The following is a 17569-nucleotide window of genomic DNA, read 5'->3' on the forward strand; positions in this document are numbered from 1 at the left end:
GATTTGCCCGACAAGCCTTTCTAAACCAATGGCATGTAGTGCATTAACCGTTGAGATGGAAAACAAGTTCATTTCCACTGTTACATTAGCCAAGAATTGCAATGTCCTTTTGATTGTCCTCTACTGTCTGACATAGGGATGAGATCTCTTAACATGTATAGCTGATTTTTACCTACAGGTACTAAAGACTTTCTGGAGGTGCTTCCTTTGTATGTTTTTATATTAATCTTTTTTAGATGCTGAGCTGGCCTTTAGTTGCTCTCTGCCAGAAGAGGTCTTTTAGCTTGTTTGCATTATGTGATGTTATTTAAGTTCTTTGGCAGACTTATTAATCACTTATAGCTAGCCTGATTTTGACCAGAGGACCCAAAGTATTTATACCTCTGGTGTTGTATGATCATGAAGACCTGTCCAAAGAATTACTGTGGACATTTTAGTAGGCATGTGTAGTCAGAATAAGTCGTCTTGTTTAAGTCTCTTGTCACCATCTTTTGTGACGTAAATAGTGTTTCTGAATGCAGCCCACTTAAAAATGTATGTCTGTCTCTTAACCAACTGGTATTGCACACATATATGCATGCCATGGTAGGGAACATAAATGTGGTCCTATAATAAATATACTGTCTAATAAATTCACATTACCACATTTGTTACAATAGTGTTTACTTCCTGGAAACAACTCTTATTAATCAGGAGGCCTCTTTAATGGGATTTTACCTACTGTACAAATGTAATCCCTTAAACCCGGTTCTGGTTAAAAGCCATTTTTTAAACCAGAACACATGAAAAAATAGACTTGCCATATTAATTACACGGAGATGTGCAGGTTATAATATGCCATTTATTACTGTTGTTGAGAAAGGGATATCTTAGCTCACTTGAGGCCTCACATCTTGTGAGCCATGGCCTCCTCACACTCTGTACCATGGAGGTAGATTTATTAAAATGCCAAGATTAGTGCGTGGCACCTTTTGTCATGCCAGCATTGACTCCTTGTCTCACCCACTACCTCTTATCAGCCGTCTTTGTTGTTCAGGCCTATGAAAAATGAAAATGGTGACAACTGCAGAGAGTGTATCATAACCTTAAAGTCTGGCCTACTTTCACTACTGATGGCTTCAAAACCCATCAGATGAGGACAGCAAGTTTAGGCTTAATGGTATTAAAGGGTAAGCCATGGGAAGTGACTATATCTGGCTACCTTTAAAATGCAAAAGGCTTTGTGCCCCCAGGTCTGCTCTTGTACGTAACAGTATGGCTCCTCTTTAACCAGTCACTTCTTCCATTGACCACTGATTTTCTCCGGTTTCCACAACTACTCACATACATCACCAACATCAGGGGAGGTGTAGCAATGCAGTCATTTGAAGGATAAGTGTGCCTAATGTTGTTTGTTTTCAAGGGGAACCATTTGTAGCTTCTTGACCCCTCACCGGACTACTGCTCGGTGGCTCTTGCCCTGTGTGGCTTTGCAAAAGATACTGCCGCAAAGTGCCGCAGCCGGACACTAAGTAAACAAATAAAATATATCTGGAAAATAAGATGCAGAGCATTGTTACAGAGGGCTTTTAGGAACAGATAGAGTAGATAACAAACATCATATAAATGTGGGAGGATGAGGAATTTTGGCCCAGTATAAGTCTCCTCTGTCCGAAAACAACTTCAACTTTAGTATACTGTTCTGTTGTACCTCACCCGGTAACCTACTGGAGACCTGGAGGAATCACTGGGAGCATCTGCTTATAGAAGTGAGTGCCATCACCCACCAAAAGGTGGCATGCTTCATCATAAGGCTTTTTCTCGTTGCTGGCCAACGGGCCCGCAAGGGGGCATTTTGCCGGAGATCCTTTTTTTAAGAATCGTCTTGAAATGACTGGGAAAGCTGATTCACCCCTGATGAGTTGGAAGATGGATAGGTGTGCATTAAAATTGACTATAGATCTAAGAAAAAAACTATAGTTTTAATAGGGTTTCAGATCTAAGTCAAATTAAAAACAGTGCAGGAAACCTCATGTATATGATGATCCTGGTCTCCAAATGAAAAGAACAGATTGTGGTATCAAGAATTCAATGGAGTCCAATGTATTTACATAGACGCTGGTTCTCGGTCGACGTGATTCATGCTTATTAAAAAATGATCAAGTGGCATTTCTTAACTGTAAACCCATCCCTCCACTGTGGTCACAGGCCTCAAGTGGCCTTCGGATAGGGGTTCCAATGTAACTCAACGTTTCGATCATATAGCCTCCAAATGAAAATAAGTGTAGAAATGAAATATTACTCAGTCCTTAATTTTAAAAAAAGGTATGATAATGCAATGTATCCACATCCTTAATAACAAAGGAGTGTATGCTATATCATATCTAGTATAGTATTATGAATGAGAATCATTTAGTGTACTGTCAATGATCTTGGTCTCCTAATTTTAGACCATGGGATGTCATCATTCAGTCCATTATTGTGAGTTTTAAGCCTAAAAATCCAGCGCAGCTCTTTCTCAAAAAGTCTACAGATGTTGTCTTCTCCCCCTTGCATACTTTTTAGAATGACACATCTGATATAGTCAGGTGAATGATTGAACATGATGAAATTAACTCATTTTAATAGTTGTCCGACGACATCTGATATTGCTGCGACGTTCATTGATTCTGTTCTTAATTAGTCTTGTAGTCATGCCAATATTACGTGGACCGAATGGGCATGTAATTTGGTAGACGCAGATTTTTGCCTGGCAGTTAGTATGCTTTAGGAGCTTCCATTTCTTTCCTGGCCCCAAATCAACTTCTTTTGTTATCGGAGTTAAGGGGCACCCACTACAGTGTCCAACCATGGGGGAGTCAAAAGCTGGTTGTGACACTGTCTAAAATATTAGTGTGTTGTGGTCTTGTGCGTACTAAGAGGTCCTGGATGTTCGTTGTACGTTTATAGGCGGTGAGAGTTTTCTCAATCATAGTGCCCCCGCTACTCATTGTGGACCATTGATTATTATCGGTGCCTCAGACTACAGAGTAACACCAATCACTACAACCCCCTTACTCAAGAACCTACTGCCAGATTACAGCAAAAAATCTGCATTATGCTAAATGAGGCAGCCTACTTTTATTGTCTACCCAAAATTCACAAGGAACCAAGACCCACCTCCCTGTAGACCAATCGTCTTGGGGATAGGATCCCTCCTGGAGCCACTGTAGACATTTTGTAATTATTGTGATGGGTCATTCTAGAAACTATACAAGGGGGAGAAGACATCATCAATAGACTTTTTGAGAAAGAGCTGCACTGTTTTTTTTGGCTTAACATGAATATTAATGGACTGAACGATGACATCCTATGGTCTGAAATTAGAAGACTATGATCTTTGATAGTGCAGTGTAACTGATTTCCATCCATAACACTATATGAGCTGTGATATAGCATACACTCCTTTTTCAATTAAGGATGTTGATATAGTGTCATACTCTTTTAATCAAGAACTGAGTTACATTTCATTTTGATACTTATTTCTATCTGAAGGCTATATGATCTAACCTTTGAGTTACACTGGAACCCCTACCAGAAGGTCACTTGAGGCCTTTAAGCACAGTGTGTGGATGGGTTTAAGCATAGGCACCGTTGATGAACTCTGAGGAATATACCCTATTGGGATCATTTTGAGTTCGCTTTTACTTGTAAGGATTGAGCATAGTTTTTTTTGTTTTTTAATTCATCTATGAAGAATACCGGTCAATATTTTGTTTGATTTCAGTGCCAGTAACCTGGTACCTGGGCTGTTTCTATTTGGAGACGTTCATGGACATAGGGGTGCGGCTTGGTTTCTGACGTATACCCTGTTACCAATCAGGAAGGCGTGCAGGCTCCCGCTGTCCTATGGCTCTACGAGAAGCATCATTTGACGCCTCTCTTGTTGGTGAGAAACGTGCCCGCAAGCTGGCCCTGTAGTCTTTTTCTTAGATCTGTAGTCCATTTTAATGCACACCTGTGCAATCTTCTCACTCATGATCTGGGATTAGTCAGATTTCCCAGTCATTTCAAGGAGATCTTAAAAAAAGATCTCCGGCAAAGTGCCCCCCTGTGGGGCCTGTGGGGGTATTGCAGCGCTGGCCCAACAAGGAGCTGGCCTGATGATGAAGCATGCTACCTTTTGCTGGGTGAGGGCCCTTGCTCCTACAAGCAGATGCTCACAGTAATTCCTACAGGTCTCTAGTAGGTTACCTGGTGAGGTACAACGGCACAGTATACTGGAGGTAAAGTTTTGGATCACTAATAGACACAAGGGCTTTGGGTGGATTCTAGCCCCTCGGTGAAGGGGGCACCAAATTACAATATCTGCCTACACTGTTATAGCCATAGCCCCATAAATGTGTTTTAGAGTAAAATAAACGCTTGTTTGAATCTCCATTTTTCAGTCGCACTTTGTCAAACAATGTAGTTAGCAGCCCTGGTATGCCGGACCTAAAGGTTCCACAAAAGGCCAGGTTCAGGACTTTAGACAATGCTATGGTGGATAACGTTGATGAACGGTTTGAAATGGCGGTGGGGGCATGGATTCTGTATGTTAAGGTTAATATTGAAAACCAAAAAGCCTTTTTATAAATAAATAAATACTTATGGAAAAACTCAATGCTGTGACTGTACGGGGTGAGGGGAGACCTAGAGTTGTGCTCTTGCTTCCATGAGACTTTCCAGTATATGAGGTATTTTAGGAAGGTGGACTGTCTTGGAGGCAGATAAGTTGGGAATGCATTAATTTTTCTAAGTGAAAAATTAGAAATCTTCGCATTCATTGCCTTCTGTGAGACTTACTGTTTGCTTTCAGGATGTTGCAGTCGGCAGTAATTTGAGCTGCAAATGAATACATAGGTTACAGTCCCCTAATTGTAAACACTGGAGTTCCATATTCCTGCTGGTTTCCCACAAACTTACTTCTACTACCCCACTTGCCTTAGGAGCGCACCATTAAGAGGCCGTCACTAGTGGGTTCAAGATGGCAGAATCAGTTGTAATAGGATTTACACGGATGCTAATTATTTAGGTCATGGTTAGGTCATGGTTGACATTGTAGACCTGTTGTTTAAAATATCCATGGAGTGGGCTTTGGGTGACCCCCCTTCAAACATTGGCTTATTTGGATCAGTCTCTTTCACCCACTGACTTGAGGCATTGACAAACATATCTTAGATCAGCACAAGAGGGCATTTCTCTTTTACTGTCTTGCTATTGGCGTATTAATTTTCCTCCACTGCTATGCCATATCACCTATCTCCGACATTATCAATATTGACCCCAATTCCCCCACTAACAAAGCCACCACTACAAATGGCCTGTCCATTACCACCAACACAATAGCAGTACCACCACTAATACAACTACCACTAATACAACTATCACCCAATTCACATAACTGCTGCCAAGCACTGTAAAGGCCAATATGTCTGCTGTTAATGTGCCATCACATGAAAACATAAACAGTAAAGCCAATATTACCCCGCCAACACCACTGGTAAATCAACCACCATCCCACACCATCAGTACTATTACTACCGCCACCACCCCAACCAAGCCGAGAGGTCAGGCTTTAATGGAAACATAATATATGGACCTGTATCGTTGCCAATGCCGCTAACCTGTATACCAATGCCACTACTGATGCAACACCACCAACACCACTGCCACCACCACTACCAACCGTTTGCAAAGCCATAAGTATGGCTTTTAAGGTGCTATTTGTTACATGAAAACATCCATGCATTTTTTCAGTAAACCCACGCCTCTTGGCTTTGTTTGCACTTGTTTTATTAGATTTTAGACATGTACCCATCCTAGTTGCTATTATCTATGTAAAGTATGATTTTTGTCGTGTTTCAAGCTCGCTACCAGTGACCGTTTCCCTTGTCTTCTGGTTTCTCTTTGTACCGCATATTCAGAATCTCACACAATCTGGTGTATCCCTCCGCAGAATTAGAAAAGTACTTTTTAATACTCACTGTAATGTTTTGCTCACATACATTACATATGTGTGCAAGTATAAAGACCAATGGTGAGGTTCTGTGAATTCTGAACCCATGGGTTCCATTTTGTGTATGGCAGCCATTTTGTGGTTGCCCTCACATAGGCCATGATTGTGGCTGAAACTAGTCTTTTAAGGACATGTAGACCTTAGCTTGAGTTCATGCTGACTCCTGTTTGACCTGAGTGAACTGACCCTGTTGCCTGAAGCTGACCTTGTTAAACCAGTTCCTGCCCTTTAGCTGATCAAGATTGAGGATCAAAGCACAGGACATTGTAGAGTTTGGTATGCACACACACACCCCTTATCCTGCTTTCTGTTCCTTCTTTTATGGTCTGTTTATGATATGGGTTGTGGTCCTTTTATTATGGGTTTGTCCGGCTTGTCTAAAGAAGAATGTTGGGTTTGTTCAATGATTGATTATGGTCCGGACAACTGTAAAATGGGTTTGTCGTTTGGCAGACCTTGCATGTCCATGTTAGGCATTTTTTGCATGCTTGCAAAAGCTAGGACTGCCCCTTACTTGTATGCTGAAGTTTGTAACCCTAAACATATAAAAGGCCTCTGTTTTCTGTATTCCTCAGACTACCTCATTCAGTTGCTACGGCTTCTGTGTGACGTGGCCTCACTTATTAAATTTAATAAAGATGTCTTTTCATATTTTCAGCTTCTGTGCCAAGTTCTTTTTTTATTAGTAAGTATTCCCTGAGAATGAAGATTTCAGTTCTTCAATGGCATGCAGTTGTATCATACATGCTGTAGTGTGTCTGCAGAGGGCATTGATGGTTCTGTATCCACTTTCTGTGTGTTTAAGATCGTGTTGGGCACCAGTAGGACCTGTGTTGTGATCAGTGTATCTTTCCTTTTCCACTAGAGCTCAGATCCAAAGTGAAGGAGTTAGAGGTTCGCCTGGAAGTGCACGAGAAAGACCTGAAAAACAATCTGAACAAGCTGCACGAAGCCCAGCTTCAGCTGGAGAAGGCTCAGGCGGAACTGGCCGAGAAAGACCGAGCCCTGAACAAGAGCCGAGATGAGCTCATGAGGATGGCTTCCCAGTTCGACCAGGAGGCTGCCAAGGTGCGGAGCTGGAAGCGCCTCTCTTCTCAGCCTGTGGCTGTGAAGGCAAATGAGATGTGCATGGCCCAAGTTATAATTTGAGCTTCAGCCCCTGCAGCCTCACGAGTAGAGCAGGCTGCCTGAAGGTATCCTTGGTACATAATACTCTGATGGGAGAGCTCATTTTCGTTTCCTTATTTTTTGAATACTGTTTTGGAAAAGTTCATTTTATTCGCTTATTTTTGGTAAAACTGGTTTTACACATTGTATGAAGGGCAGGCATCATTCCAACATGCTTTTCTGTGTACGTTTTTATTGTAGCTGGTGCACCTCAAATGCGTGGTTCTGGACAATGTCCTGCTTAGGGTCCTTCTGAAAGAGGATTTCAGAAACCCAAGGTGCCATGTGGGCCTGGAAGTAGGAAAATATAGCTGACGCAGAGCACTGAACAGTTCGTTTTCAAATATTTACACCTTTACATTGCACAAAAACCTAAAAACAAGTCTATTTAATGGAGCCATGCCCACCATTCTAGATCCCAACTGGCGCACCCTCATTTCCCCTCTCCCCAAGAAGGAACAGGGCCTCTCGGTGATCCTCTGTCAGATACTCACCGACCTCATCCAAGAGAAGTAACTATACATTCACCAAAAATTGCCCCTTTCCCTACAATTAGCAATACGAAGCGACAGTACGTCACAAGAGAGCACTTTACAAAACACCTGTTGTGTAGTTCCTAAGAATACATAGGATATGCACATTTAGACAACATAAACTAAGAGATTGGTGTCCAGACTGATTCCAAAATCAACAACATCATCTCAATTGGTATCATTAAGGGAGTCAGATACGCAAGTATGTACATTACATTACAAGGAAAAGAAGAAAGGAGACTCCGAATATGTTTCATAAATGTGCACATGGCTTCATATATTTGAAGTTACAAATGAAGCAGTTATAGCAGCACTGTAAGCATAAAATGCAAAGGCAGCCCGAATTGTACTTGGTGCACAATTGTGATCGTGACACAAATATGTGGCGACGCAAGTGACAATGTGTAATCGGCGAGGTGGCGCAAGGTGACAAAAATGTGAAATATGTACAGTGAACTTTGTGGTTCAAGAAGAATGATTTACAATATTAGGGTATGTAATAACTGAGTGATTTGGTTGAACCACAAGGGGCTTGGCAACATTAGTTGCGCTGAGGAGTTGGTGACGTTTCGATCCTAGTTAGTCAGGATCATCTTCAGGATTGGGTAGCCGGGACCGTGTCCACCACCACCCCCAGCCACTGGCTCAAGCTCCCGCAGACGTTGCCCGTTGCGCTCCGCCTCGACCGGCCTCAAACTCCCCCTTCTCCACAGCCAACCTGACCCACAGCACTGCCTACCTGGCCACCCAGCGTCATTCTAGTATAAAACATGTTTGCTGCGACAACCATTAGACAGAAACAGATGTATAAGATTACAAGCACCAGCAGAGTAAATAAAATGTGGAATTCTACCATGGTGCTAAAACACTGAATATATGCAGGTGTATAGATACATGACGGTAATCAAGTGTACTCTATCTAAGTGTACCTAGCATGAACATAGGTGTTGAACCAAGAATCCCCTAGGTAAGAGCAACCCCATTACCTGATGGGAGAGAATGAAGGACCCCGTCTTGGTCTTGAGTTGGACACCCTGCAAGGGATGTCAGACCGCTGCGTGTTGTAGCTTCTGCAGGCCGGGACCTCAGCGTCTAGTGTCAGCATGGAAGATTCTCTTCTGCCTATCTAGTGTTGGTATGGGTCTTTTATACCATAAAGATAGCTTTGGGTTCCTTATATAATCTACGTTGTGAGTACGATTAAGCAAATGAGCCTAGAACAATACCTGCGATTTTGCAAAGTTCTTTTGCACTAGGATGAAGATGAATTTGGCCTTTTCACAGAGTATGTTCATGCTGTTATGTAAGTTGTGGGCAGGGACTTTTCTAAGAGTCCTCATGCATAATAAATGAATCTAGTTTCAAGGAAACCGATCGGCATTTATTCAGCACATAACTGGGTACGAGGTCAATGCTAGAACCAATATGCAGAGCAAGGTTGGACAAATGTAGGTAAAAGGTTGTGTAGCTGCCTAGATTGGGGTACATCGGAGTACATAACACACCTAAATAGGATTTTTTATTGAAATAGGGTTTCGTGGTTCCGAGGTCAGTTTAGTTGCCTTACACCAAACATTCCAACAACCCATCCCAAGGTAATGACTTTTGTTGTGAACCTGAAAAAGGTGGAAACTGATATACATTGGAAAGTCGCTGCTCCCTCGATTCAGCATTTATTTTTGACGATTAGCATAGTTTGGGTCTCTTCTGTTACTGACATTCGGGTTTAGCCAAAACTAACTTGGACATAAACCTGGTTATTCGATTTGCATTACCAATAAATTAGCACATCGGGTGTGGTTAATAAACAGGCACGTCAGAAAAAAACAAATGTAGAATGCATTTTCCACTGTTGAAACCATCTCTTATTTTGCAGTTGTGTTCAAGTGCACGATCAAACAAGTTGCCTTCAGCGCTGGTATTCTTGATGTAGCAGTGACACCCAGTGGATCAATGGGGTAGTTGCAAGCCTACGTATCGGAGAAGAGAGTTTGAATGTCTTGAAACAGAAAAATGATTTCAGGACAATGGCGAAATTGTATCTAGGTCGAATCTGTAGTATTTTGCCTGTGAAGCGTTTAAGGACCCACTTTTGTTTTTATGTCATTAGTGCACTTCGATGGAGCAGAAAGTGAAAAAGCTGTCCGAAGAACTCGGCTGCCAGAGGCAAAATGCAGAAAGTACCCGATGCTCCATGGAACAAAAAATGAAAGAAAAAGACAAGGAGTACCAAGCGGTAAGACTGCGTTTATTTGACTCTATTTGCATGTAATAGTCATGAACAAAACATATATTGAGAAACTTTTTTTGTGTGTGGAGTTTTATATAGCGCTAACTAGACCCAAAGGTATTGGAGTGCTTTACATGAGCACCAGTTACATTACAGACGGACACATTCATTTTTTGTTAGGCACGGGGAGATAAAGTGATTTTCCCAGAATCACAGAATGTAGAGTGTCCGTCCTGAGACTCAAACCCAATTCCCCAGCTCCGAGTGGGACCGCCCTAGCTGTTAGGCCACATTCTCTACCCATCTGGGCATGCTCCGTTTCCATAGTATGTCTGTCTATCGCCCGAGGTTTAGAAACCAGTGCGCGTGCCACACCGTTGAAACAATCCGCCATGACCTCACCTGTTCTGCCCTTTTGCCTTTTCTTAGGCTGGAACATTAAACAAGCATTTACAATGCAATGGTTTTGCCTTTGTTAAAGTTAGAGCTATTGGCATTGCTCTCGACATTATTTTTATTTGTTTTTTTAACATAAATAAATACTAGCTTTATCTCTCGCAAATGACACACACACACAGAGCCCCCCCCACACACACACACAGAGCCCCCCACACACACAGCCACACAGAGCCCCCACACACACAGCCACACAAAGCCCCCCCCCACACACAGCCACACAAAGCCCCCCCACACACAGCCACACAAAGCTTCCTACACACACAGCCACACAAAGCTTCCCACACACACAGCCACACAGAGCCCTCCACACACACCCACACAGCACAAGCAGGTAACAGGGGCACACGGAGGCACAAGCAGGCAACAGGGGCACACGGCGGCACAAGCAGGCAACAGGGGCACACGGAGGCACAAGCAGGCAACGGGGGCACACGGAGGCACAAGCAGGCAACGGGGGCACACGGAGGCACAAGCAGGCAACAGGGGCACACGGAGGCACAAGCAGGCAACAGGGGCACGAAAACGGAGGCACAAGCAGGCAACAGGGGCACGAAAACGGAGGCACAAGCAGGCAACAGGGGCACACAGAGGCACAAGCAGGCAACAGGGGCACACAGAGGCACAAGCAGGCAACAGGGGCACACAGAGGCACAAGCAGGCAACAGGGGCACACAGAGGCACAAGCAGGCAACAGGGGCACACAGAGGCACAAGCACGCAACAGGGGCACACAGAGGCACAAGCAGGCAACAGGGGCACACAGAGGCACAAGCAGGCAACAGGGGCACACGATTACTGGTGGCTGACATTATTTCATGAAGTCGACCCATCACTTGTTTTGCTTTCCTTAAACAGAACAGTCAAAACCTAAAAAGCAGAGCAACACATCATGTTTTTTGAAGCCCTGCCTCTCCTAATGTCTTCTAGCTTATTATAACAATTTACCAAATACACACATACCTGAGCACATTATTTACAACAGAATTTTACACTATGTCTCTTTAATTTTTGATTTGTGTGCATTTATGCATGGTATAATGCACTCTGGGTTAAGTAGTAACTGGTCTTGGTACCAAATGACCCAATTTACTATAAGCTCTTTATTTTGATGAGTCATCGATCTTTATAACTATTAATTCTCTATTAAGTACGTCCCGATTTCTATCTGGACGTGTATTGCTTCCAGCAACATCCTGCTCTGTATAAACGTTAAAAACATTCCCATACTGGCCTGTAACTGCACGTGTGCTATTACAAATGAAAAATCGCTCTTCATCTAAACTCAGATTGGGGCAATAATGCGTTCTTGGGACAGTGGACTCTTGCTCTAATATTATTCTCAATCTCTTGACGCTTAAGCTCCTTCTTACGCGTCTATTCAAAGGGGAATAATAAGTTGCTACCTACAAACTAGTGCACACAACCACCTCCCGTACTCCATGCAATCAGCTTACCTGACCGTCGGTGTCATCGTCACGGTCATCACAGGTCGCACAGGGTTTCGGAATCCGCTATGGGTGTCATTTACATTTGCAATGTAAATTACGTCGTTCCTTTCTCAGCACCCTTCAAACAATGAAGTTTCTCCCACATTTGTAAATTGAAATGGGACAAAGGCGGGTGAAAGTCAATGCACGGTCCTTTTCCTAGCTTGTATTTATTCATACCGAGGGATTTTTCATGCAAATGCCTGTAAGCGCACATGGGATGCTATAATTAGATTTCACCAAGTGCGTTTGAATCGCAGGGTCATTGACCCGAGAAGACACACATGCAGGCAGGAGTGCACGCTTCCATGTGTGTTCAGATCGCAGGGACACGTTTAGCAACATAGTGAGACATTTTCACGAGCAGCCGTCCTGCGAGAGGCTGGCACAGACAGACAGCCCTTCAAGCAGAGGGTTGTTTATGTGGCCGTGTGCGTGTGGGGGGCTTGGCTTCAGTGCCACCTGTAAAACACACGGCCCCATTCATTAACAAGCAGGGGGTGTCTTCGGAGACAGGCTGGCACAGAGGGGGTGAGGTGGCATGAGGCACTCTGTGTATGGTTGTAAATGAGTGTTGTGGCTTCTGTATCACCTGTAAATCACATGTCCACGTTGAGAAATCTGTCAGTTTTGACCTTTGCCCACGCTTGCTCTGCCTTTCCTCGGTTGAACACATGCTTTGGCATGATTACCATGTGCCCTCTTCGGGCTCGGGCACTGTCGGGTGCCCCAGAACAGGTGCCATGCTGCAGGGTGGGCATAAAGTCTTCCGACAGGCTACACCGTGCACCCACAGGAGACTAGGTCATCCTCGGCGCCCTCTTCTCGGGTCAATGTACATCCATGCAGAGGTCAGCTGATGGCGTGGGGCGTCCTCTAGAGAGCAGCCGTGACATCTCCCCCTTTAGGCACCGGTCGGGTGAGAACGCCCCCATCGGGAAGAGAGGAGGCGGCGGCGGCGGCATCTTGAACCCCGTCGATTCGGAAGACACCCCACAGGAACGCTTCGGGCTTCACAACTTTCTTGTTAAAGAGGAGCGCACTCGACTTCCTGCATGTTCCGCGATGCTTCGGCGACCACCATGAACCTTCGGCGGGCAGGGAGGGGCACAGTGGGAGAGAAGGTGGCAGAACTGGTGGAGGGAGAAGTTGAGGGTTAGGTGGGCGAAGGTCCCGTGCAGGGTGTTGTCTCGAGGGATCTCTAGGTAGGGCTGAGATGGGGTTGGCATCTGAAGTGTGATTGGCGGGAGGAGGCAGATCGCATGATTAGGGCCGGTCTCGGCAGAATCGGTGTTGTGAGGGGTCCTCACAAGAGTGCACCGAGCGGGTACAAGAGAAAGGTTAGTGAGGGAGAGCTGGTTTCAGACGGCAGATCGCATGATTAGGGCCGGTCTCGGCAGAATCGGTGTTGTGAGGGGTCCTCACAAGAGTGCACCGAGCGGGTACAAGAGAAAGGTTAGTGAGGAAAGGCACGAAGAGCGGGAGGGGGGTCGGGAACGGCCACACACGAGGTAAACGGAGGAGGGGGGGCGGAAAGGCACGAAGAGCGGGAGGGGGGTCGGGAACGGCCACACACGAGGTAAACGGAGGAGGGGGGGGCGGAAAGGCACGAAGAGCGGGAGGGGGGTCGGGAACGGCCACACACTGACAGCGGGAGGGTGAGGGGCGGGAACAGACACACACACACGGACAAAGCAACAAACTAAAAAACAAAGCACTCACCTGGACATCTTCCGGCAGATCTCTTGCTTCCTGCTCTCCACTCCTCCTCCCGATGACGTGGTGGAGGCTCGGCCGGCTGGGCCAATCCCAGCGCGGCCCTGGCTGGAGGCGGACGGCTGCTTCTTTCGGCTGGCCGGCCTGAGGAGAGGGAGGGAAACGGGCTGCCACGGAGCGGGAGGGAGGGGCTATCGAGCGTCTTTTGTGCAATCGTCCCGAGCAGGAAGGCTGATGCAGGTGCCGGCAATGCCGGACCAGATTCGGGGGCGGTTCCGGCTTTCGGCTGATGTCGCGTGACGTAGCCAAAAGGGAAAAATTCTCGGGAACGCCCCCGAATCTGGTCTGGGATTGACAGACAGAGCCCTCTACCAATGGCTAGCCTCCATTTATGGAGCTAGCCAATGGGAGGAGGGGGCGGATACCCGACCCCACATAGAGATATCATTAGATTTTGCTAGCGCATGCGTACTTCGTACGCATTGCGTAGGCAAAACCTAAAAAGTATAGTAACTGTAATTGTGTCCAATTGGGTGGGGCCAGTGAGCACTGGGGCGGGGTCAAGGGCGTGGCTTAAAAGAGCAAACTATTCTGTTAGTGTTTCACCTTCAAATTACTGCATGTAAAAGAACATACCTTGAATGAACACTACATGGAAGTTAAACTAATCGGAGGGATGCACTATTTTGCTTTGTGAAATCTCGATTGCTTAATGCTATCACTGCAGATATCTCTGCGTATAAGCTGAGAGCCACCAAATACAATTCTTGTTGGTGCCATGGAGAAAAGTGATTTGTGTGTTTTTAGTGTTACGAAGTCCCAGCCCGTCACAAAGCGCTGTGAATATGTATGTTATTATTTTAAACTTTCATTACACACAGTACAAGATAGGCTGCTATAAAGTGCACAAAAAGATTTAGATAAAATAAAGTGCTTCCAAATATAGACACAACTCGTATGCAGACTGTTCCTAGAGCAAACATTTTTTTAAGTTGTCCATTAAAATCATGCACTCCACAGTTAATCATGTCACCTTACACTGCCTCTCAAAAAGAATACTCTTGAAGTGACTCCATCAATTCGAGCCAGTACCGGCTTCCAAGCAGCCTTTACATTTGCTGATTAACCAATTGTGCTCAGTTACATTTCTTTCAGGCAGCAGACACCCTGGCAAGAAGACTTGTTTCTTCTTCATCTGTCTGTCCCTCCCTTGGCTTCACAGCACAGGAGTCTCTACTCCCTTCTTCAGAGGAGGCATCTCAAATTCGGTCGTAACTGTTTAGGGACCGTTTTAACATAATGTTGGGGAATTTTTTTTTGGTCAAATTTAAAAAAAGTATGTTCATGTTGTGCCCCTCAGATGCTGCCCACTTTGACCTCTGGGCTGGTACTTCCCTGGACCCGGTCTCTTTAAAATGATATCTAAACTAGCTGTTATTTTTTGTAAACTTTCCTTTTTCACTTTTCAAAAACCTTTATCTTAAAAAAGTTTTCCTCTTTGAAATGTGTCTTAACTACTTGACTTGCTAGAGTTTTCCCCTCTTGAGCTGAGCTATTTTTAGGTCTCCCATATACACTGCCTCTTTGAGACATGCTGTTCCAAGAATATGGGCTTTAGGCACTGCCCATCTTTTCAATTTGCTCCTCTTACTGTCCTTTGTAATTGCCGACTTTTGATTGGTGAACAGGCTTAGTATCATCCCACGAGGACTGCCCTGTTACATGTGCTCTTACTCTTCAGGCTATTTATACTTTGAGAGCCTTCTGTTTTTTCTTGGCCTGCCTTTGCTTGTGTTAAGTGTTCTGTTTACTTCATGCATGGGCTTCATGAAATGCTGGCTGCCTCCACTTCATTTTCTGTACTGTTTGCCCGTCTTCCCCCCCACCCACCCAACCACCGCCCCTCACCACTCCCACAACGCAGCTTTTTTGTTTTCTTTTTTTTGCAGTGTTATATAGTGCAAACTTGACCTGAAGGTATCAGAGCGCTTTAAATGACCACCAGTTGCATTACAGATGGGCACATTCAGTTTTCAGGTAGGGGAGAATAAGTGATTTGTGCAGAATCACAAGATACTCGAGCCGACACAGAGAACAAACCTAGTACTCCTGCTTCAAGGACGACTGCTCTGGCTGTTACCCCACATCTGACATTTCTCCCTTCTCTCCTGTTCCTCCCTCCTCTCCTGTTCCTCCCTCTTTCCTCCTCCTCATGTGGTCAATCCTTCTAAGCATGCCTCGCTCATGATTTCTCCCCTCCCAAGTCCTGCCCTTCTATCTGGTTACTTCCTCTTCCCTCCTCCTCAGCCCATCCCTTTTACTGGCCCCCCTCGCTCAGTTCTTTATCCCCTCCCTCAGTCCCTCCCTCTTTCGGATCCTCCCTCCGGTCTAGCACCTGCTCACAATGATGCATGCCTATCGGTCCGGTGTCGCCCCTCCTACATTGCTTCCTGCCCAAGGTTCCCTTCCTCCAATGCCCCTGCAGCTCTGAAACTTGCCCTTTTACCACTATTCTTAGGAGTCTTCCTTACAATACTTGTCCTAAAATGCGCTCCCTGGAATTTGTAATTTTTGCAGCGTGAATCTTTCTGGATTCACTATGCTGTGCATTATTCCGCGGTCTTGTGGTTGGGTCCGTATTCGTAGTCTTTTCTTTTTTTTTTTCGTAGCCCAGGTGGGCGTCGGCGTCACACCCCCTTGGGTGTATTTCCGGTGACGTCGGCATGCTTCCTGCGGAAGCTCCCACTCTTGGGCGCCATCTTCAGATTCTTTTTTTCCGCGGTCGGGTCTGGATCGTTCCCGTTTGGGCTCCAGAAATTTTTGGAGAAAGAAGAAAGGAAAAGACAGAAAACACAAGGAGAAGTCATCTGAAGACTCCAGGGGACTTCATCGACGAACAATCAGCAAGGAGAAGGCGTTTTTCATCGAGATCCTCGACGACCGTCGACGAACACGCGACCAGGGAGCCCCTGGACGCTCGATGATGGACAACACGCCGTTCAAGCTCTGCCGTACCTGCCACCACAAGTACGCGCAGAAGGACCAGCACCCGGTTTGCAACCTTTGCCTACCGGTGGACCACGAAAGCGGAGACTGCAACGCCTGCTCCGCCTTCGCACCGAAGACCCTTCGTGTGAGCGAGAGACAGAGGGTAGCGCACGCCACCCTGCAAGGGAAGGCCCCGACTCCGTCCCTCTACGACCTGGGGATGTCCTCCGAGGAAGAAGACAACGCTGCCGCCGAAGACGACAGCTACACGGTCGTAGAGACCGATTACACGAAGACTTCTGATAAGGTAGGAGACTCTTCGGCCCCCAAGAACCCGAGAGACTCTGAGTCTCGAAAAATCGAGGGCAAGACCCCGAAAGCGCCGACGCCAAGGAAGGCGGCGTCCGCGACTACTCACAGGCCCAGCGGATCCTCCGAGAAGGAGTCCCCGGCGTCGAGAGCTGCTGATCAGCAGAAAACGTCGAAAATCGTCCCCGAAAAGGATTGATCGACGCCGAGGGAGAAAGACCCTAAGCTAACGATGACGACCAGAGAGCCAAAACCCGGTTCGACGTCGACGTCGAAAACTTCGACACCGAAAAGCTCGGCACCGAACCAAGCGCCGAAAAGTACGGCTGATCCATCCGACGCGGAACACGCGGCCGAGATGGAGAAGAAGAGAAGGCGCCTCGAGGCAGAAATGGAGAACATCATGCAGCGGAAGAAAGATTTCGACGCTAAGATGAAAGCCTTCACGATCCCTCACAAGACCAAGCCACCGGTGGTGGAGGTAGTCGAGGAGGAAGACGAGATCGACGAGGTCGCCGAGGAACAAGATCAGGACGTCGAGGTGGTCGACGACCAAGAAGGGTACGAGAATCCCTACGATAGTTACAACTATGGGGAGGAAGAGGACAGCAGGACGGACGCTGAGTCGGCACCCTCTGACCTACAGGAGGTAGATTACATAGATG

The 17569-nt window shown here is 45.9% G+C and overlaps 1 protein-coding gene across 1 annotated transcript in view; it reads left to right on the forward strand.

The window, feature by feature from the left end:
• Positions 1-17569, forward strand: part of CENPF (centromere protein F) — a 421242-nt gene that overhangs the window by 36342 nt on the left and 367331 nt on the right. The window contains exons 7-8 of the mRNA XM_078649780.1: positions 6882-7084; positions 9827-9952. Of these exons, the coding sequence (XP_078505906.1) occupies positions 6882-7084; positions 9827-9952 (329 nt within the window). The remainder of the gene's footprint in view (positions 1-6881; positions 7085-9826; positions 9953-17569) is intronic.

This window comes from Lissotriton helveticus, chromosome 6 (genome assembly GCF_964261635.1).
Source record: "Lissotriton helveticus chromosome 6, aLisHel1.1, whole genome shotgun sequence".
In the NCBI taxonomy this organism is placed as follows: Eukaryota; Metazoa; Chordata; class Amphibia; order Caudata; family Salamandridae; genus Lissotriton; species Lissotriton helveticus.